The sequence below is a fragment of the Platalea leucorodia genome (assembly GCF_965183815.1).
Source record: "Platalea leucorodia genome assembly, chromosome: 4".
In the NCBI taxonomy this organism is placed as follows: domain Eukaryota; kingdom Metazoa; phylum Chordata; class Aves; order Pelecaniformes; family Threskiornithidae; genus Platalea; species Platalea leucorodia.
In genome coordinates, this window is record NC_138826.1 from 83,393,581 (window position 1) to 83,416,023 (window position 22,443).

Sequence of the window (22,443 nt, forward strand, 5' to 3'; positions counted from 1 at the left end):
TGTCAGATACCTGGTGTGAGTCAGATACAGAAAGGGATACAAAATAGATTTATAATGGCTAATTTCTCACCCAAGCATTTTCTCACAGATATCTAATAAAAATATTCTTCTCAGTTTCTCAGCTTCTGGGGTAACAATCAGATTCTCTTTTTTGTCTGCAAGAGAGTGGGATTTTTTTCTTTCATATTTATGACAAGTCTGTGAGGCTGGATACAGTAATGGTTGGTGTTTCCCCACACCATATCTGCAGTCCTTTGATCTGTTCTTGTCTCTACATTATTTTGCGTCCCTTTTTTGGTGCAATCTGCCAATGCAATAAGGGAAATATATATATATATATTTATAGATAGTAAATATATAAATATATATTATTAAGTATATATAAATAATTATTAATATATTATTAAGTATATATAAATATATGTAATCAAAAATTATATATTAAATAAAGATATACATTCCAAAACAAATCTATTAAATCCCATGTTTGGTAGGCAGTTCGACAGTAACATGAGTGTCAGATCCTCACAATATCCCCAACCGGTGTAATCCAGTCAGCAAAATCCCTTGTACAGGCATGACCGATACCAGCAGGAGTCCTTCGCCAGCCCAGCCTTCAAGGTTTGCAGAGGCGGAAGAATTCAAACAGCAAAACAACATTCTTTGCTGGTATAAGCTCTTTTCCGTACTCCAAGGGGCTCTGCTATTTAAGTTGTGCAGCTACTGCTATGCAGGTGAAGCACTTGTAATACCTTGGAAATATGAGTGCCAGCGGGAATGAAGATGTTAAGAGCAAGTATAGCAATTATATTAACAGCAGCTGAAAACTGTAGTTGTTAAGACCTGAGTTAGGTACGTTTGGAGAGTAGGATTCGTATTAAGCAGCACTATCTTTTACTTTGCCTTTGTTATTTTCCCCTCTTTGGTTATCGTTCAGAGCTTTAGACTTAATTCTGTATCATTAGTATTCAAGCCAATGGGAGTTTTCCATTGACCTGGATAGCAACAGAGTCAAACCCTTCATTTCTAATTAGAAGATACTGGCTGTAAACTGGCAGAACAAGGCTGGAGGCAAATGGGAAAGAAAACAGGCAATCATGAATTAAATACAGTCTACTAAGTTGTATGAAGTATTAAAGTACACCATCTTGTTATTCCCCTATAGAACAGATACAATTGCTTATTGATGTCAGTTAGAACCATCCAACTCTTTGAAAGCAAATGAGTATTTTCGCTACTTCGTGTAGCTTGGGAGCTTACAATTTTTGTTCATAGCCTGTTTTAAGCTCATACTGTTTCCCCAGCAAAACTGATCGCAACAACACTTCATACGCTGTTGTTTCCTCTGAATGTCCATGCCATGTCATACTGACCACGATTCACAAGCCAAAAATGAAATATAAAACAATGCCAAATTTTTCACAGATCCTCTTAAGGTGAGAACTGTGTTTCCAAAAGCCAGTATCAAAGCCAGTCACAAAGCAATGAGTTATAAAAGATAGCTAGTTATAGTATGTGTTAGTTATGGTCACCTCTTCTACCATTGAGCAGTTATGGGGTAGGGGACACGGGGAAGAGGTTTTAATTTGTATCTGTAACTTGTTTATTAAAGCAATTTCACAAAACACCCTGTGCATCTATAGCTTTTTATTTTAGCTCTCTCTGGAGCATTCAATACATTCCCTGTTTCTTATGCAACAACAATTTCCTCTTTTTCAAATATTTGTAAGGAAACTCATTTTTTGCCATATTAGTTTTGGGTAGCGGTGCTTGCTCAGCAAATTTATCCCAATCACAATTTCTAACAAATCATTACAGATCATGAATTTTCTTGAAGATCTTTGAATAGGAGACCTACTGGGGGAATTTAATGAACATACAGTTCAAAAACATGAATTCATTTATTTCAACGGTCAAATGTCTATTTACTTCAAGGTTTTCTCTGTTTCTGGTAATCACTTCAGCACCTGAAATGACGTTCATTATTTCTCTAAGTTGCATTAATATTTTCGAAGCATCTTAACACTTCTGTAGAAACTCTTTGAGTCCAGTCAGTTGACCAGACATGAAATATTTATTTGTATTAATATGTTGAAGGATATTTAACAGGAGGAGACAGACAAATAGCAAGGCAATAAGCTTGAATTGTGTTGTTTATATTACTTATGTTGAAGTGTATTGTGTCTGCTTTTTGAAACTTTTAAACCATTATTTCTAGCTCATAGTGTGCCACAGCAGAAGTAATTCTTATTCGCTGTTCTTGCACAATGCTACTCAGTCAAATAGGAGAGATGAAAATAGAAAGAATTTTCTTCTGACAGTTGCTATAACTATGCTAAGTTATTCTTTTAGCATGAATTGAACTTCAAATATTTTGAATGCTGCTGCTTCTCTTTGGAAGCCTATGGGTACAGTTTCATTTTAAATAGCATGGTATACATAAGTGTTTTAAGACACAGCATGTAGTAAAACTTTGATTTCTTTTATGTGGGAAGAAAATTACTTATTTTTTAAGTGGTCTAAAATCCATGTGAAGATCTCAGTTGTGCAGTCGTCTTTTTTCTGTGCAGAGATACTTTTGTTTGTTGGAATATATCCTACAACACACATGGGCAATCATACACCATTAGAAAACTTCTCCCTTTCTCTTAAGGTGTGGAACAATCCACATGCCTGAAAAGCACTCTGGTCAGTCCACTTAATGGTAGAAATTAAATACTCTTTTCACAGCCGAGTCACCTCCCCCTTTTGGAAATTTACTGTTTCAAACAATGCTAGCATAGAAATCAGAGCTTGAGCCCCTTTGGGAATACTTTTGATTTCACAGCAGATATCGTCTTACTGTAAACCATTTTCCAGAAAGAGAGGGAAAATACATATTGCTTCAGCAAGAATTTGCAATGTTTCAGTTGTTAGTGTTTGATTGCTTACAACTAACCAGATAAAGACTAGTTTATTTCCAATAGAGAACCCATATCGCATAAATGTTAAACGTGTGAGCAATGCCATTAACTAAGATGCAGCTTGTCCCCGGGAGCAGCAGGCATGCTCCTTCGCCTGCAGCTCAGCGACTGCTTAATCACCACATGTTGTTCCCTGCGGGATCCAAACAGGGCCAGGGTGTAAGAAGGGAATTGCGATTTCAAACTTGCAATTTCTTCATTTCTTACCACACTTAAATATTTATTTTTGTACCTTGCAAACAGACTGTTTGGGTTTTTACTGCAGGGTTTGGGTTTTTTTAACATTTTTGTTTGCATAAAGCTTGTTGAGTATTTCCCCTCCTTTTCACACAGATCAGAAATTAGGTTTGTAATGCAACCTAAAACAGATTTGGGTTATTTAAAATATGAAAATTAATACATTCCCAGCAGTGCATAAATCTTATTTAACTCAACACTTTCCCTTAATGGTCCCTTGAAAAATGTAAGGTGTGGAAACTTCCTAAAACGCCGACAACCTTTCCGTATCAAAAAAGAGGACAGAGCTCTAGATCAAAGCAGTATTTTCGTTATTAAATCTGTTTTCCCTGCTCCCAGAGTGTGGAAGGAGAACACCACGAGAAGGCAGTGGAGCTGCTGAAGGCGGCTAAGGACAGCGTCAAGCTGGTGGTACGCTACACTCCCAAGGTGCTGGAGGAGATGGAGGCTCGCTTCGAAAAACTGAGAACAGCCCGGCGCCGGCAACAGCAGCAATTGCTCATTCAGCAGCAGCAACAGCAGCAAAATACACAGCAAAACCATATGTCGTAGGTGAGAGGATTCATTGGTCTTCCCTAAAGCCCACTGACGGCACCCCGCCTGGGCCAGCAGCTCACAGGGTCCAGGGGTCCGTCAGGGCAGGGCCTGGCGCCGGGGCCCATCCCAGCCCCAGCCAGGAGCAGGGCAGCCGGGGGGCACCGGGGCAGCCCCAGCCCCAGGCGTCGGGCACCTCCCTGGGGATGGCGACTGGCTAAGGCCAGGCTGGGCCTGCGGGTGAGCCCAGCTCAGTGGGGCCCATGGCTGGGCAGGGCAGGAGAGCTGGAAACCAACTGGGCTGGAGCATCACTGGGGCAGGGGCTGATGGCCCAGGGGGCTGACATGGGGTCCTGGGCCAGGGACAGGCTAGAGGGAGGGTCAGGGCTGGCAGTGCCCCTGAGGCCCGGGCAAGCACATACTGCAGGGGGGATGATCAGAGCTCATTCTTTGGTACATTTCCATGCGGTCTGTCCCAGTATTTTGAAAACAGGTGAAAGGCCCTAATAAATTGTGGAGCCAATTTCCAACTAATAACCCCAAGATCAACAGCCACTGTGCAGCTCTGGCTTACCCGCAAGCAAGACTGCACAAGAAGCCTGTAGTTCCTGGGAACACTTTTTAATTAAAAGCCAGAGCATTTGTGACAAGTAAGAATATGCTACCAGATTTAGACACAGTTTAATGTATTTTCAAATAGTTGCCACTCTGCAACAGAACATCGAGATTTGCTGCTGGTACGTGAAGAAAAGCCTTCCTAGTCCCTTCCCTGCTACAGGGAACCCAAACTTCACTCCGTGGTTCCTCTGTAAGGAACCCACAAGTGTTTACTTACCATCTCCAGTTGGACAGGCAGTATTTCATTCACTCTTGACTGACATTCAATATTACAATAGCTTCCGAGAGGCTTGCATGTTTCCCAGTGTAGTCAAAACACATGGCGTGTGAGGTACAGAGATTTTCCATATATGCAGTTTTTCTGAAACCAGTGAGAGTTTGTGACATGAATACATTTATAGATATGCTCCATTTGCCCAAATGAAATCGAGTAGGAAGCATGTCCCAATGACTTCCATCCCAATCCTCCACATCTCATACCAGGTGTTCCCGGAACAGGATGTTTGTACCAGTAAGAGTCTACAAGTGACTCAGAAAGCCCCCAAATGGTCAGAAACTGAAGCTCCCACTGATGGTTTCATTGTTACTGATGTTGACACTGGCCTCTGTAGATATTTAGGGGAAAAAAACCCACCTTGTAGACCTCCTGTCCTGTGACCACCAGAATTCCAGCTTTGTTGATGCAAACAAAGGCTCCAAGTGGGATCTGAATCCCACCTCAGGGCCTCAGCTCAGGCAGGAGGTATAAACAGTAGTATTTTGTGAAGTAAGTTTTGTGTTTCTGTGTAAAATAGGGCCATTACAGGAGACTAACATACCAATGGCACAGTCTCACATGAAGTTTTTCATTTTTTCAGTTACCTAAATCTTTTCATTAGCAAGTAACGTATTTTTACTGATTTTAATTTTTTCTTTAAACTGAAAGGGAAGGAAGGCAGACAGAGACAGCCATCAACTTAATTCCTCTATTCCTTGTGCTTGCTCTGAGAAATGTGTTTCTTTAATTCTAGGTTATTCTCAAGAAAAAAAAAGCCTCGCTCAAGAGTTCAGTAATCAAGCAACCAGAGCTGTACTTCAGTATTCCAGCAAAAGGAAACAACTACAGGAACACAAAACAGAATTCATCTGGAGAACGTGCAGTACAAGAATTACGTAGTTAAGACAGTCATAGGGAAGGTACCTTCATGATAAGGCTTTTCAGCACGCCGCAGTCACAGATACATAGTACTTCTGTGACTCTATTCCTAATGAGAACAGCATGATAGGTAAACCCTATGAAACAGAGAAGTCCAGGGCTTCCAAATAATTCTGTTTGATCTAATCTTGCACTCCTTAGTCTGACAAATTGGTCTGTTGGCTTTCTCTAGTCACTGAAAGTTTTGTTTTAAGGAGATCAAGATTGGCTGCTTTTGGGGACAGAATCTTTCTCTACAGTTATCCCCAGAAATGAACAACTACATCAGTTCAAAATTTTGCCACAGACATCAAACTCATACATCACGCTTCATAGCCACTTTGTACTATATATTGTAGAGCTGTTTTAACCTGACTTCCTGTTTATAATTTTCAATTTTCCCTCTGGAAATAGCAATTTACTATATTTATAAAGTATTCCATTTGTAGAAGCAATTGGCTTTTTACTCTTGGTGTTTCCATATATTTTATTATGCATCAACAGAGTGAGAAAGTTTTAGGTCAATTTTAATTTTATTAGTAGTAAAGTTAGGGAATCCTAGAACTGTATTTTTAAACGTAGGTATTGCTTGTATCTATTATAGTTACTATTCAGAAATCTATAACTGGATATATTATATATTTATTCCATAAAATATATATTGTCTGAATGTACCTGTTAGAGAAGTAGGGTCTTTGCTTAGCATGTATTGCAAATGTAGTAAGCTAATGTTAGCAAAAGACCAAGCTTTGTTTGGCAGATATTACTGTGATAGCATAATCTCAGCTTTTCTGTATTCTTTAATTTATTTTCCAGTCTAATGTCAATATATTTTAGAGAGGAGGAAGTGTAAGTTGTTTCTTTTAAGACTCTCACATTATAATTTAAATCAATTTGAAGTTAGAGTTCTGACCGTTTTTTTTTTTAATCAAACCAAATTGGAATGTGCAAACAAAATATATAACTAAGTTCTTAAGTTTACATGTCTGCTTTTCCAAAGAAAATAGTCAAAGCTGGAAGGCTATGAATGTCATCTACTTTCAAGAAAATAAGAAAATGGAACCCCCAAATTCTAAAAAATAACCATTTTCAGCATGCCTTCTATGCTTCATGAGAAAAGACTGGGGGAGAAAAGGAGCTTAGGGGAGAACCCTACAGTCCTTGCATGTTGAAAACTCCGGCTGATGTCAGTGAAAGTTTAGTAACGTGAGGAATGTAGAAATGGTCTGAACCAGTGTTCTGGTTGTGAACTTGGAACAAAGTCAGAAATAATTAGTATTTTGAAGGATCTATTCTCAAACAGAGAGAGGCAAAGCAAAACAGGGGAAATTGTCAGTATCATAGCATATGTTAGAAACCAAATGCAGGCTAGCCAACAGTCTTGACAGTGTTTGATTAGTGTAAGTAGCCATTGAAAGGAAATTACTGTATTTTTAAAACCAAACAGCATGAATTCATCCAGAGAAGCCTCATTTTATACAGAGAAGTAATTCTATCCAGTGGTCGTTGGTAACAATATCAATTAAGACAGTGGAGTTTGAGAACTACCAGAATTAAAGATGAAATATATTGTATTGTGCTCTGCACGGTGTCTTTTTATACTTAATAAAATTGTACGTACCTATTTTAAAACTGTATTCTCAGACACTGCTATTAATATTGACAGTATATAAATTGTTATTATGACTGCATATAACTAACTGTTCTGTATCTCATCAGTATGGTTTGAATTACACTGATATCTGCATTTTCAGAGACCACATATTCAGATTTAGTCAGCCCACTGTACTGCATTTTTCCAAACCGCCTCTCCACCTCCTCCCCTCCTCTTCCTCAAAAAATTTAGGTTTGACGGAGTGGAATGTGCTGATTAATAAATTTCAGTAACAGAATGTCATTCATATAGAGAAACATATCAAATTCATTTTCATATATTATTATTCAATAAATTATTTATACACACTAAAATTAACATTCTAGTCTTTGCCAACATTTAACAATAAGATGAAAGAAAAACGTAAGTAAAATACAACTGTCAATGAATTTGAAGTGGAAGCAGGAAGAAATAACTTTTTAAGGGTCACTTCTCATGCCCCTTACTGATGAATAAAACATATAGCCACTTCATCACAGAATAATCTGTGTCCCTAAACCTGTCAATCGTCTGCATTTAGTTCTAGACAGTCTTTTCATTTGTGATGTAAACGTCTTTGGTCCTGACACAGTAAGGCACTTCCACACATGCATTGCTGAATTAGGACCTAAAAGAAGTGCAGCGAGAAGAACACTTTCCACACACAGGTCTGCAGGTACTTGTGCATCGTATTTTAACTGGTTGGTCTCCTGGCATTTGCTGTTTCACTACACTGAATTGATATTCCTTCAGTCAACTTGGTGAGTTTTATTGCTCACATTTACCCTTGAGGGTCCCTCATGTTTCTCTGCACTGGCAGCAAACTGAGGTAGGAGATCTAACAAGTCTTTTCCGTCTCTTTATTACAATAACCAAAGGGGTGTCATGTGATCTTTAAAAGCTCTTGCATCATGTTCACTTATGCCAAATATCCAGATGTAAGATCCAATAATAATAATAGAGCTTTGGGGTTTGTGGTGTTTACTTATTGAAGTTGATGGATCTGCTGTGCTAGCCGTAGTTTTTCTGATTGTGACATCTGATCCGACTGGCACTTTATAAGGGATTGAAGGATTTCATAGGCCTTGATAAAGCAAAAAGCTCACCAGGTTGCATTTTCCTCTTTTCCTTCTACAGTGACAAATCATAGATGAAAGGTCAATGAACGCCCATGAGTGGAAGAAATTACATAAAAATCTACCTGCAGTTCCCTGGTGAATAATACTGCAGACCTCTTCGTCCTATACATCGTACCTTTTATATGTATTTATCACAGCCAAGCTTCCAATCTGACTTAGGAACCTTTGGGGACTCTTGCAGAAGGCACAAAATTATATGCCACATTTGCAGGAGAAGAAACTGTTTTATTAATCTACCGACTTTAGGGACTTTAGAGTTCTAAACGAAATTAAGATCTCATGAGCAAATCAGGTTCCTAGAATAAAAAAATCCTAAACAAGAAGAAGGATGGGTTTGCCTGTGTTTGAAATAATACAGGATTTTAAGCATAATTTCAGATTTTAAAATAGTTGTTATGCTCATAGAAGATGTATTTTATTATGGGATGAGAGACTGTTTCAGAAAGTAGCCATTCTTTCTGAATCTTTCTGAAAATGGGATAATGAAAGAAAACTGACCAAACAATCTCCTAATGCAGAACTGTGTCTAGAAGAGCTAAGGGGATTCTTCCATCCATAAGCAGAGGATTATCAGCTAGAATTGGTACTGCCCCTGCATGAGCATTAGTGAGACCATTTCCATATCCAGCACTCAATAAAACAAAACAAGTTTCAAACCCAGAGAGTATTCTAGGACAATTTGCAAGAATGTGCTGCCTGCTGCGATACATGTCTGATGGGAAATACAGTCCATTATGCTTGTCCGTGAGAAGGTCAGGACGAATTAGGGATGTGTTCAAACAGTCTTGCAAGCAGACCCAAGCTCACCCTGGTTGTCCATGAAGCAAATGCAGCAAAAAGATTTAGATATATGTTTGATGGATTCATTGCCTCTACCTTCAGCTGTCTAAAAGCAAGCTGCGGAGCTTAGGCTGATTGTTTCTATGGTCAACAGAGAGTTAGAGGCATCCCTCGAATGAGATTCATTCCGCCCGTCTCTCACATCTATCTTGAAACAGGATAAGGCATCCCATAAAAAGGTTTAGAAGCAGAGCCACTGACTGAACAGCCTAAATTACTAGCTTGAAGTAATGTCTTTTGGGGTTTTTTGCTGCTTCACTTATACACAGCTTATAAATAAATAAATAAATAAATAAATAAATAAATAAATAAATATCCAGCCACCAGTGCCTAGTCTAAAACCTCTACGCGCATAGCCTAGATGACTAATAGGCCTGAAACATTCTAAGAAATGTAAGAGGTGCAGGTATCGTTAGCAAAATGCTTTGGCTGTGGTATATACAGGACCAGACTACAACAAGCTTCAGTCTGTGAATGCTAATACTGCCACCTGTAACACTGGGCGAGTGTGTGTGCATTTTACAATACCTGCAGCCAAAAAGATGAACAATTGCTTTTGATTTTTAGGTACAGAGATGCACAAAAAATGAAAGCCATCAAACTTCTACTGTAGGAATTTGTGATACCAAGAGTTAGAGCAAGACTTCACCAGTTCTGAAATCTAGAAGCCTGCAGGTATCTAGGATTAAGGAAAAAGATTACAAAAGCAGAAGATGTCTATAAGGAGCAGCCAAAATCCAAGAGAAAAAAATCCCATAGGGATTTAATCTCTGATCTGCTTTTAATTTACTTTCTTGTAGTTAGTTTCACTCTTATCAACTCAGCTGACCAAAAGAGAGGCATGTGATTCAGCAATTGCACTTACTTTTATCAAAACCGTAAAGAGCTAATAGGGTAGATGAATACCTCTTCCCTTCCTTCCTCTCGCTGAGGCTTGGATGAAGCTGGGTTCTGCCTGCAAAAAGGTGACACCCAAACACATCCCAGTGCTGCAGAGGGTTTCTTCGTTAGTCATGTTACAGTTCCTCCCCACCAGCAATTCTCAGTATGTTTCCTCAAAGTGGGCATGTTTTATAGACCCACAAATTCATGTTCATTTGAAGGAAAACTCCATGTTAAGCCTGAAACTGTAAATCTTGCCCAACCTTTTCATTTTGACATCCCAAACCAGACCAGCTATTGCACTTGTAAAAATCCAGCTAGGAGCCTGGGACTGGCTTGTAAACTGGTCCAATTGAAAACTGTATCCCAAGAGTCACTTCTCTAGCATTGCTGTTGAAATGAAAGAAATGTAAAAAGACAAACACAAAGTATAACTTCCGAAGTACAGAGAGTAGCCAGTGCAGTACTACAGAAAAGGGAAAATACTTACCATTTTTCACACATGCACGAAAACTTCTCCAGGAATATAGACTATTATTTTTCTCTAAACAAGTTACTTCTCTATGTTGGGAGGACAAGCCACTTCTCTAGTAGCAGGCTTTGGTAAGAATAAGGCAAGATGCCTAGCTAAAATGAGAAGCAGCATGGGAAGAATCCTGGGTATGTTAAGGTAGCCATGAACAATTTGGTGGGTAAAAGGGTGGATCCACCTCACATGAGAGTAACTCAGAGATACTTCTCCCACTAACCTCTTTCCTACCCCAAGTCTACTTGTATCTAATCCCCCCACTTTTTTGCCCTCCAAATTCCCATTGACTAGAGCCCAAGTATCACCACAAAGCTATTCCAACTCTCCCACTGCAGTATTTCCCTCCCCTTATTTCATGCAAGTTTTCTATTAGCCGAGCAGTGACACTTCTTGACCACCTGCAATCTCCGCAGCCAGCTCTGGCATTTAGGCTTTGCCAGGTCTACCTCCTCGAGTGCTCTGCTACTTCACTTGCACTCCTGTATCCATTAGCTGCCCTCTCATGGCCACCATAGTCAGCTGTCTTGCTTCCCCACACAAAAATAATTAGCTACCCGTGAGGAATACAGAGGAAAAAAATACATTGAGGAGGTATAAAAATGGTAGCTAAATCTTAAAAAAAAATTTGTTAGGGTACACCAAGAATGTCCCCTCTTTCCTGAGTCCGCGCCTTTTCAGCAGGTGATGATTTTCACCTTCATTTAGTTCCCTGCTGACAAAGCACAACATGCAACGACGCTGATTGTGGAACAGCCGTACAATCTCCACTGGCTGAAAAAACAGCTCCTTGTCTGGAACTGATGGACATCTAGAGCTGCTTGAAGGCACTGCACAGTGAATGCCCACACGTGCCGCAGGTCAGAGTTCCTGTGCCCACACTGACCGCGTGAGTTGTGCAGGTGAAGAAGATTCAACAAGTCTGGCACACGGGCCCACGTCTGTCTGGGACTTCAGAGATGGAAATGTGGAACCAACCCCTGGCAATATCCTAACACAGAGCCTTCAGCCATCCGGTCTGGGAATGTTTGTATTATAAAAAGACATCCAGGAACCAATGTTTCATTTGTTTCAAAATTCTATTACAAAGCAAGTTGTCAACAATAAGCAATGAGAAACCAAGAACCTTTCTTAGGACCAAAGGTGCAGAGGACTATTCATTTCTCTACTAACTTCATGCTCCAGGTGCAGAACTTATGCCAGCACCACCTTTCAAGCCTCAGTTTTGTGCATGTCTGTGCTTATCCTGTCTGTAGCATTGACAGAAAGAAGTTAAACCATTTACCATTGGATCTTAGTGCCCCTAAAGGAAAACATTAACTTGACTGCTTACAGGAAGGGGGCTTAAGCAACAATTAACTCAGACTAAAATGTACGTGCTGACTAGGTCTTTTGTAGCAGTATTTGTCTCCACTGTTTTGTATTGCACCGAACATACAATTTCAATAATTTGTTCCAAAACGTGTTAGATTTGTTTCCTCTGTATACATAGCAAGTTTACAGCTCCGTTGAATGAATATGTCTAGCTGTCCTTACCTGTATTTGACTATGTTCAGCTGGGCAGTGGATCCGTACAGCTCTCAGCTGAATAAATACGCTAAGGGAGACGCCTAGTGTAAAACGATGTCCACAGCATCTTCAGCTGCTCATTCCAATATCATCGCTGCGGAGCTCTTTTTCTGCTAGCATTAAAAAGCAGACATGCACAGATGTACGCAACATGCATTCGGCATATTTCCACACATTTCGCAGTGAATGGACAGTTCGAAAAACACATTTAACATGTGCGATAATACCACAGGAGTGAATACTCTGTGTGCTAAGAATGGCGAATAGCAACAGGATAACAGCAGTAAAAGCGATATTCTTACCTGGGTAAGAATTCTATGGTTAATATAAATATTGCTTAACATGATTAGTGGACTGCACACAGTCAGGCTCTGATCATACTACACCTGCTGTTGCTGCTGCTGAAGATTATACACGTGCTGATGAAAAAATTACACAAAGCACCATTAGGCAAGTGTATTGCCTGCACTGAAGTAAATGAAACAAGCAGCACGTGTCTTTGTGCCTTGCTGAAGGGAGCCACGTGAACCAGGTGCAGTAACAATTTGATGCAAGTCATGAATCTCATACTGCAGCAGCTGCTCTACTTTCAGGGGGGAACTTGCCAAAGATAGTCATCAAACTGGGTTTCCCTTGCAGCTGTGATTTTCTAGAAGATGCTAACAGTCTGTACCACTGCCTGGCACTACCTTCCTCAGAGTAGCATCCAAACACAGTCCCAGATCCTTAGATCCAGGTGTATCTATGGATTAGCTGTACAGGCATTTTCTTTCTCCACTTCTAGACACTTTATAATTTTTTCCTCTTTCCCCCTGAACTCTAACAAGGCTTTGATATTTAGTTTAAGTATGCAGGTATTTGAAAATTTTCCTTTTTTTTTTTTCAGTAGGGAAAACAAACTAGGAGCTACAGTTTGTACACCACAGCTTATCTTCTCAGGCAGCTTCCTCTCTGAAAGACGTGGGAGAAGGCAATACCCAAGAAGCACCCAAGGAAGCCTCAGAAAGCTGGCACCAGTGTTTGAAAGAGAAAAGGGCATCGCCAGAGGAAGGCAGCCGAGATGATAAAACAGTCCTACCTTCAGCAAGCTCTGGTGGTAAACTCCAGGCACCAACGACCTTCACGTTTTTTTCCATTAAATGTAAGGTAAAAGACAGCACCTGGGAGGGAGGCAAGGGCCAGATCTCCTGTTCAGTCTTCATGTTCTGAGTATGGGGCTTAACAGCAGCCCAAATTCTCCAGTTCTGTTAGAAAGCCACTTACTCTGATAAGGCTTACACTCCTGGACAAAGAGGGGTAAAATGAGACCTGTGTTCATCCTGGAGTTGGCCTGTGTGACTACATAACAGTTTGCCAAATTCAAAGTCAAAGCCTTTAAGGCTACGTAAGGCCAAAAACATACTTTGACAGAATGTATGTTTATTGCTTCAAAGCTTCAAATAATTATCACCTGACATCTGTAAACAAGTCTTCCACTGAGACTGGTGTGGCTGAGACTGGTTTCTTCCCTGTAGCCCTGGCTAAATCTAGGATGATTAGCTGAAATCTGAATGGAGCAAGGATGTGAGAAACAAGTCACTGGATCTAATGGAAGTGCAAGTGATTTTCATGAGATACTGAAGAGTTTCCAACCAGATTCTTTGCTGAACTAATGAACCCTTGGCAGCTATCTGCATAACAATTAGTACACCTCCAGAGCATGATTTAGAAGCAGTCATCTTGCCTTTATTAAATTATTTAGCTCAGCTATTCAGGAGTAATACTGATCTGGCTTACTAAGGAGATGAGTGCAATCCTAAAGCAAATTTGTTCTGCAAGCCAAGAGTCAAAGAATGACAATCTTCAAAGCTGGAGAAAAAACAGGAGGAAAAAACGAATACTTCCAAATGTCAAATCAGGTGAAGATTTGACACATTTCTCTGGCTGTAAAAATAACTGTTGAAGTGGCTGAAGTGACTCAGGAGTCAATCAGAACACCTGACATTATTTTTTTCAGAGGCCAGTGTCAGTGAAGGTGCGATTAATTGCAGCTAATATCTCTCTGAAATAGAGGTTTCTGGTCTACGACAAGCATGAGTCTCTGCAGTTAATGGAGGGAAAAATTATCTCCAAGGGGTGATTCACCTCATCTGTGTAATGGTTACTGACACAATATAATACTTGTTTTTTTTCCAGTGAAGACAGTGGAAGCATTTTCTAATCATCCTCCTACATCCCTCTCCCCTCTGCATTGCCAGTCTTTATTCCCACCCCAGCTTTAACAAGTTTCTGCTTCATCCATTGGAGCAACATAAAATGTTTCTCTCACTTTCCCCATTGACAGTACTGTGGCTTCTTGGTTTGTCTGTAGGAACATCCTATTCCCAGTTCGTCACTGAAGAAAATGTATTGAGTGGCTGTATCTCTCCCATCTCAGAATGTTGTTAATGATAAGTGCCTCTTTTTCTTCATTCACTATAGAGGGATCCTAGATGAACAGATCAGATAGGAAGCCTAAATTTTAGATGCTACATAATGCAACAATCTGGCTGACAAGCACGAAAACATTTACCACCAGGACAGTAACTGCCAAAGATTAGTGCACAGAAGCCAAGCAAAGTCTCTGACTGTATGAAGTGAATGGGCAATAACTGAGACAAAGAACTATGTCTGCACATTGTCTGTAGCATACAGATGATATTAAATCAACAACAGCTAGGCTGTAATTCTAGGAAATTGCATGCTACCTGGCTATAAAACCATCTGGTGATATGTATTGTGTTGGTTTCAAGAGAACAGAACATTAAAGATCAGAGGGATCACACCGGCTGAAACCAGGGCTAGGAGCCTGGTAATCCAACTCCAAAAAGAGGAAGGTGGAGCAAGAGTTGCAGTGAGCTCCCCCCCCATAACTGCCTTCCAGCTTCCAGCAACCTGGAGCTTCCTCAGAAGCTTCTGGAACCAAAAGTGGTTGTCATTGTATTTAGTTGTCCTTGATTAATTTCTCTTACATTAATTTTTCTAGGGGCTTTTTGAAGCCAGTGTTTTCAGCAATCACCCATCCTACAGCAGAATTTCACAATTTACTTACACATGATGCAAAGAACCATTTCCTTTTGTTTTGAACTGACATTTTTATTATTATTTTTAATTCGCTGCCTTCTGGTTGCTCTACAGGGACAGACATTAAACAATCATTCCCTCTCTGCCTTCCCATGCCACTCATGGGCTTTTATCATGCCCTTATCTTTTCTCTAGGTCTTTTAATATAGAACTGCATCTTCCTTGAGTCATCAGTCTTCTGATGTTGGATAAATGGTAAGAATTGAAAATAAAACAGAAGTCCTAGGTTACTCTGCAACCTACATTCCTTGTAGAGAAGCCATTTGGGAATCTTTGATCATATTTGTTGCCTTGCCATGAATCTTTTCCTATTCTCTTACATAAGTCTTCAGATGGGAGTATTAGAGGAGCCTCTGTAGTCTGAGGGCACACTGAGATTTGTATACTAGCATAGTGATATTTTCTGATTGCTCATTATCTCTTTCTCTATAACACCTCATACCATTTATTATAACTTTCACTTCTCTTTCCTGAGTGGCAATTGGTAAGACAACCCACAATTTTATACGTGAAGTTAGCAGTGTTTTTCGCCGTGTGCATCATTTTACATTTATCAAAACTAAAGTCAGACTTTCATCTGCCATTTTAACAGCCAGGCACTGCGTTCCACAAAGTCCTTCTGCAGTTCTTACAGACAGTCCTGATTTATTAGTTATTATTTACTACCATGATTTATTAACATCAATAAACTTTTTCTCCTTGCCAGTCACATGTTTTTTCAGATCGCTTACTAATTTGTTATACAGTGCAGATCCCTGCAGGACTTCGCTAGTGACTCCATGGTGAAAACTAATCTTTTACTTCAACATCCTCTTTTCTAACTTTTCTCCAATTATGTATCCAAACAAAAGGAATGACAGGATTCCTATACAATTTTGATTACTTCTTAAAGGTGTTATCATTTTTAAGCTATTTATTCAATGATCTTAAATTGCTGAAGAGCAATTTCCAACTGTAGTAGAATTTGAGGTTTTATATACAAAGTTGTTTGGGTTTTTTTATTTTACCTCTTCCCTCCCCCAGAGAAGTTTCACATCCTCTCTCAAATCTGAGAGCTGCTGGTAGAGGGAGTTCAGATGATCTACTCAAGGCTGTTGCTACTTATACTTCTCAAGACTGAGTCTCTTCTGGGCATGCATATATGGAAAGCAATATGGAAACGAAGAGTTCTTAAAAAAAAAAAATGTAAACCATGTAGTAAACAAAATAGCTCCCTGTATTTTACATACATTTTGCTTTGTGTAATGGGCATTTCCCTCTTTTTTTTATTTACAAAGCAACACTAACAACAAACCCCCAACAAGCAGAGCTTAGTCTTACTAAACGACTGGAAGAGACATATAGTGAGAAGAACGAAGACATTATTTCATTAAAACTTGAGCAAAACAAATTTTTATGTTGCCAAAAGAAAATTTAATTTACTTTAACCGCTTGCCTGGCGCCTTCTAACAATTGCTTTGAGAAGAACTAATAGGAATGACAAAAAACCACAACCAGCACATTTATCACATAAGACCATAACACACTGTTAGCAACCTGCTACTGTGCCTGGTGGCTCCTCAGCCCAGCAGGCACGTTATTTCCCCGTTGCTGTTGTCAGCTGGTGGTTTGGGACCACCCTCGGGGCATGCCACGCTCCCCAAGGAGTTGTCCTCCTGCCTCTGCCTCTGCTGCACACACACCCTTCCTTACTGCATGTATATATGCGCTGCCTTATACGGCTACAATGTCCGTACAATGTTTAATCCTCCTTTCTGTCCTGTATACTTGCCAGTTTTCCAGTAGAGCTGCAGTCACTCTATTTTATATCTTTAAGCTAAAGGGTTTGTGATGCTTCAAAGAAAATCAAAAGCAAGTAAACAGGATCTGTGTCTGGAGAACTATTTGCTCATGAAATGGCAATCTAATGCTGTATTTTACAAATAGATCCCCAAATCCTCTAAAAAGACGAATCCAAACTCTGTCTGAAATCCATTCCCTGAGTGTTTGAAGCACCACCTGCCTCTTTCTAAAAGAAAACACTCCAGAAACCAACTTCATACTGAAAATGTTAACCATATCGAGGCAGGATAAATTAGTTTTACCAAAACTCATAGCAGATGGCACATAACATCATAAATCATTCTGCAGAAAGTTTACCAGTTTAAAACTAGATACAATAGCAAATTATCACAGAAATCCTTCATGTACAGATTTTAAGATACTATAAAAAAAGGTGACAAAATTACACTTATGCAATCAGCATATGACTAACTGTGCTTTTTTAGCACCTTTAAAGTGCTATTATTTATTAGGTACTGATTATCTCTTAAAGGTACAATCACAGATCAAAACTTTATTGCAATGTATGGTACTCAAAAATAGAAGAAATGATTGCCATCTGTAGCCCAAGGTACACCACCACACACCTGGATTTATAATGCACGCCCCTGGCTTCACCAGGGAGTCCATGCCGTCCTAAGCTGGCCAGGCACAGAAATATCCTATTGAACTGAGATCTTACAGACAGATTTTCTAAGATATTCAGGTGCCTGTAAGTAGAGCCAAGATCCAAGGGCTAGGTCCCAAAGCCCTCACGAGAGCTAGGAAAATCCTTCCTTTTAACCAGTTAAGGTCAAAAATGAGATTTCTCCAGGATAATCCCTCAGATATCAATAACCCTGAGGGTACCAACATTTACCAGCACCTCAGTTTCCACGAGGACGTTTCTGGGAGCCTGCTCTTCCTGACAGCACCCTTTCTCATCTCATCTTGTTTCACCCTCCCTGATGACCCTGAAGCCCAACCAGAGAAGCTCCCACATTCCTCACTTCCCCAAAAGAGGCAAGTGGCCCCCTGTTTAATAGCCTGGCATGTGATCAGTAAATGCAAAGGGGATGGGAACAGGCAGTTGATGACAGTTTGGGTGCAAAGTGAGGTTGGGGATGACAATTTCAGGAGGGCTTACCACAGCTTTATCAATGCCATGAATCAAGTTACAAATATGAATTCTTAAATTGATAAGTTACAATTTAACGGGCCGCAGCAAGCCAAGGAGTCAGGATGGCCTGGGTCGTCTCCAAGGGTGTGGTTTGACACTCTGTGCCCTTTAATTTGCCACTTTTTAAAAGATTTCTGTGCCTTTCTGTAGTTCCCCAAAAAGTGTCTCTTATTAAATGATTTCCTGTTTGCTGTGTTAAAACACAATCTAAACAGCCAGGTTTGGGGTTTTTTTGTTTCAAATATTCCTATCATTTGCGGGGTTGATTTTGACTGGTAAGTTCTTCGCAGATGCAGGCATTTCCTAGCTAGAGTGGAGCCATGTAACGACCTTAGTTCTGCCCATCTTTACTCCAACCTAATTCCTAATACTTGCAGAACAAAGTCCCGGAAAATGTGAGAATGAGATTAAAGGACAGTTTAATCTTATGAAGTCCAAAATTTCAAAGTAGGACTGTGGAGGGAACCATAATTTGGAGAGATGGTGCCATTTGGTGTATCAGCATTATTTATAATTGAGAAGATTGGGAAGCAGCAGAAAAAAGGGCTCCGTTTAAATGCGTGAGGACAGCATCCACATTCATTAATCCATTTCCTCAGTGACTCAGGTGGAAAATTGTTTTGTGCATTTTGCTGCCACTCCACATCACAACAACTTCTGAAAAGTATAAGCAGCAGCCTGGCTCTTTGTCATGTATTAGTAATAGCAGATGGATATATTAAGGCAGCGTACACTTTTCAAATGGTTTTTCCTTTGGGGGAAGAGATAAGCAGGTACAAGCAGGATAAGCAGTTAGAAGCATCCTGTGTACTGCAAGACAGACCTTGCTGCTTTAGCATCCTTAAATGTGCAAAATCCCAGGAATGTGACACAGGTGACTGCTACCACTTTATGTCACTTCATCACAGGATTTTAAAGGATACAGGTTAAAAAAAAAAAAAAAAAGTGACAAAAGCTGGTGCCAGAAAAGTACAGGCATGTAGGGAATCATGCCAAATTATATTGCCTATGGTGCAGAGAGAGAACAAAACAAAATCTGCCTGGACATTGCTGTATCCTTCAGCATTACCTCATGAGTGGCTGCCCACACACACATTGATTCTGAGAGCATTCAAGCCAGCAATTTCTTGAGCATTGGAAAAAAGACCACTACATGCTGTGCTCTGCTGCAGGGTCCCAGGGCACTCCCCTGTCCTTACAGCGTGTCCCAGCAACACTGCGCTTTGCAGCTGAATTTTCTCAGTAATATAACAGACATAACACAACATGTTCCAGCATGTGTGCCTGAGCTAACTGCTGATGCCATTTCATCCTCAGTTCATTAACCTGCTTCCCATATAGTCATCATTCAATTCAACAACAGAGATTACAAACACCTGTAGGTAACACAGATTTCTTTTTCTCTGTTTCTCATTCAATGGTCTGGGTTGCTGCAGCAGCTACTATGCATAATAAGCAAACCTGTTCATCTTTCTTGGACATGACTATTCAAAGTACATGGTCACCATTGGAAAAAGACCTCCTCCAATACTTGGCAAAGGCAGAGAATTAAGCTATTATACATTGCTATTCCAGTATGTACACTTGATATTTATCAGAAGCCTTGCTGCAATCATCTTAGAGCTCCAGCTTGCCCCAGAATGATCAGGTTTGGCAAGGAGACCTCCTCTAGAAAGCAAGAAGGTCTAGAAATATTTACCTGAGTCACTCAGCAAACAGTTGTGGTGGATTAAGACCTCCCTGTTACTACTGCTCGTACTCCCTCCCAGGCCACAGCAGAGCCAATGGCCGTTCCTGCCGCAGGGGCTCCAGTTTGCAGCCCAGCATCCGAGCAAAGATCCACCTTCTGCAGCAGCCCAGTGGTTGCAAAGCTCTTTGTCCAGGATATCCACGGAGCCTGGTGAGGAGGCTTTTGTGGGCTGTAAGTCCTAGCCCTGCCTATTCTGCACAATGGGAAGTACGCCTCTTTTGTGACCAAAATACACGTCTCATCACACAAGGGACACACATGAAAGTCAGGATGAGAAGATTGCTCCCATCACATGCCCAAGCACACACGAGTGGTCTTTTCACAGGACTGAATGTGCTCCCATTGCAGGATGGAGAACACCAGCAGTTTAGCCATTTACTAGCTGTGCTTCCAGCCACGCAACTGAAAAGATCCCACAGAGCCCTTCAGAAAAGGGGGATCATATGCCACACAATTCATCCACCCCACAACCTGGGGAAAAGGGAAGCAGGAAGCTGATGTAGGGGCAAATTAAATGTCTGAGAAGCCCAAGTCATCCTGCGAGCTGCAGGAAGGACAACCTGCTTTAGTCCGCACAGTGGAGCAACTCAAATATGCGCTGAACACACCATGCCCCAAAACACCCTCTTCTCTCCTAATCAAAGCGCTCCCTTCGATATAGGCAGAAAAGGGCACTGACTCGCCGTCATTCATCATGAGGGAGTGCTGTAAGTAGTAACTATTTAATAAAAGGGGCACAACTTCACACCCCCCTTCTACTTTGTAAAGGAAGTGTTTATTCCTGCTTAGACCATGAAATGCAGGGCTCAGGCACATGAGAGAAAGAAAGAAAAATCTTGACTGGGGGAAGACACTCTATTCCAATCCAGATTAAGACATTTAAGTAAGATATGTCTGATCTGATCTGAATTCTCTCAGTGCCAGGAGGCACACAAGGCGCGAACATCGTTCTTCCACTTCGATCGGTCTGCGGCTGCGTGCTCTGGAGTCCCAAGGGCCACAGCGCAGTCTTCTGTTGGTTTTTTCCTCAAGACATGACCGATCCAGTTCCATCTCCTCCTCCTCACTTCATTACTGATTTTCTCCATCTCCGAGTTGATGCTTGTCATTTCTGCAACTTTTTATTTTTTTTCCGGGAGGAGGTAGTTGGCCTCCTGCCCAACCCCCATGACTTGGAGGGCCAGTGGTTTTTCTGTCAGGGTGGCCTTCCCTTAGGCTGCGTTGGTTCGCGGCACCTTCTTCAATTTTATCCGGTGCACCCTCCAGAGAGGGATCCCCTATCCACCACCCAGGGGACGCGCCTTCTAGCCGTGCAGCCCCAGCCGAAGGAAGTAAGATATGTTCTTCATCAAATTCTTCTCACTATTTAAGCAGAGCCCTGCTTTGCATAATGTATTCCCAGACATTACACCGGGACCCAGGTGCCTCTCTGCATGTTGTGAATTTCCCGTATTTACAGCGTTCTGTAAAGTTAGGCAACGCACTTGGCACTGGGGATCCCTAACCCCCCCTTGTGGCTCCAGAGTCTGATTCTGAAATATATTTAAACACCTAATCCCAGTGGAGAATTTGAGCCTTCGCCTGCCACAGGATTTTGAAAAGTGCCTAACTCCTATAGATTTCAATGCTTTAAATAGTACAGCTGTTTTTTTAAAAAAAAGACATATACTTAAAATTCTGCACTGCAACATTTTAGAGAAACGGGATTTTAAAAAAAAATCCTACATTCTTTAGCAGATCTGTCCCTTAAATTTCAGAACTTGGGGGGAGGGGGGGAGGGCGGAATCAGACCTTGTCCTGCACTTCCTAATTTTTTTATTCAGACTAGAAAGATTTTTGCCATGATTAGAACTACTACTGGGCCCAAAATAGATTTACCACTTCCAAATACTCCCCAGTGACAGCTGAGTAGCATAATGATGCTTTAGCCCATGTTAGTGACAAAATAAATTGCTTTTCCAGCACACACACAGAGCTTTATAAAAAGAATAATCCTGCTGGAAAAAGGATTCTTTGGCTTTGAATTCCTGCACCCAAAAGGGCCTCAGCTCCAGCAGCCTCCTCTGGGGAAGCCAGAGGGAGTGAAACCTCACGCAAGTGTAGGGCGTCACTTGAAGGCAGGCACTTCTATTTAGACCAAAAGAAAATAGATCATAGTACTCTTATGTCCGAGTGATGCTGAATTACTTCTAATTTTTTAAGCATTGGTGCATTATACTTTCTGCTGGATCAGTGTTATGCTTTTAAATTCCAATTTTCAGGCTACAGCTATTTGAGTCACATTTGGCTGGGAGGTACAGCATATGCTTTCAATATGGATTGGGGTTTTTTTCCATTCTCTTACCAATTGCTTCATTTTGTTTAATTGCAGTGGGAGAAATATAAGTGTCAAAATTAATCCAGAAGCTCTTCTCCTTGCTTCCAGCTCTAAATTAGAGCCCAGGTCTGCTGGTCTGCCATGCAGAACAGCACCGACATCAGCTCAGTACCTGGCTG

General features: G+C 40.8%; 1 protein-coding gene across 1 annotated transcript in view; it reads left to right on the plus strand.

Moving 5' to 3' along the window:
• The window catches only part of LIN7A (lin-7 homolog A, crumbs cell polarity complex component), a gene marked incomplete at its 5' end in the record, with an annotated part of 47,812 nt that extends 42,320 nt beyond the window's left edge, over positions 1-5,492 (plus strand). Inside the window, 2 exons of the mRNA XM_082308484.1 lie at positions 3,540-3,752; positions 5,363-5,492. Coding sequence (XP_082164610.1) covers positions 3,540-3,752 — 213 coding nt within the window. The 3' untranslated portion in view covers positions 5,363-5,492. The remainder of the gene's footprint in view (positions 1-3,539; positions 3,753-5,362) is intronic.
• Positions 5,493-22,443: the final 16,951 nt, after the last annotated feature.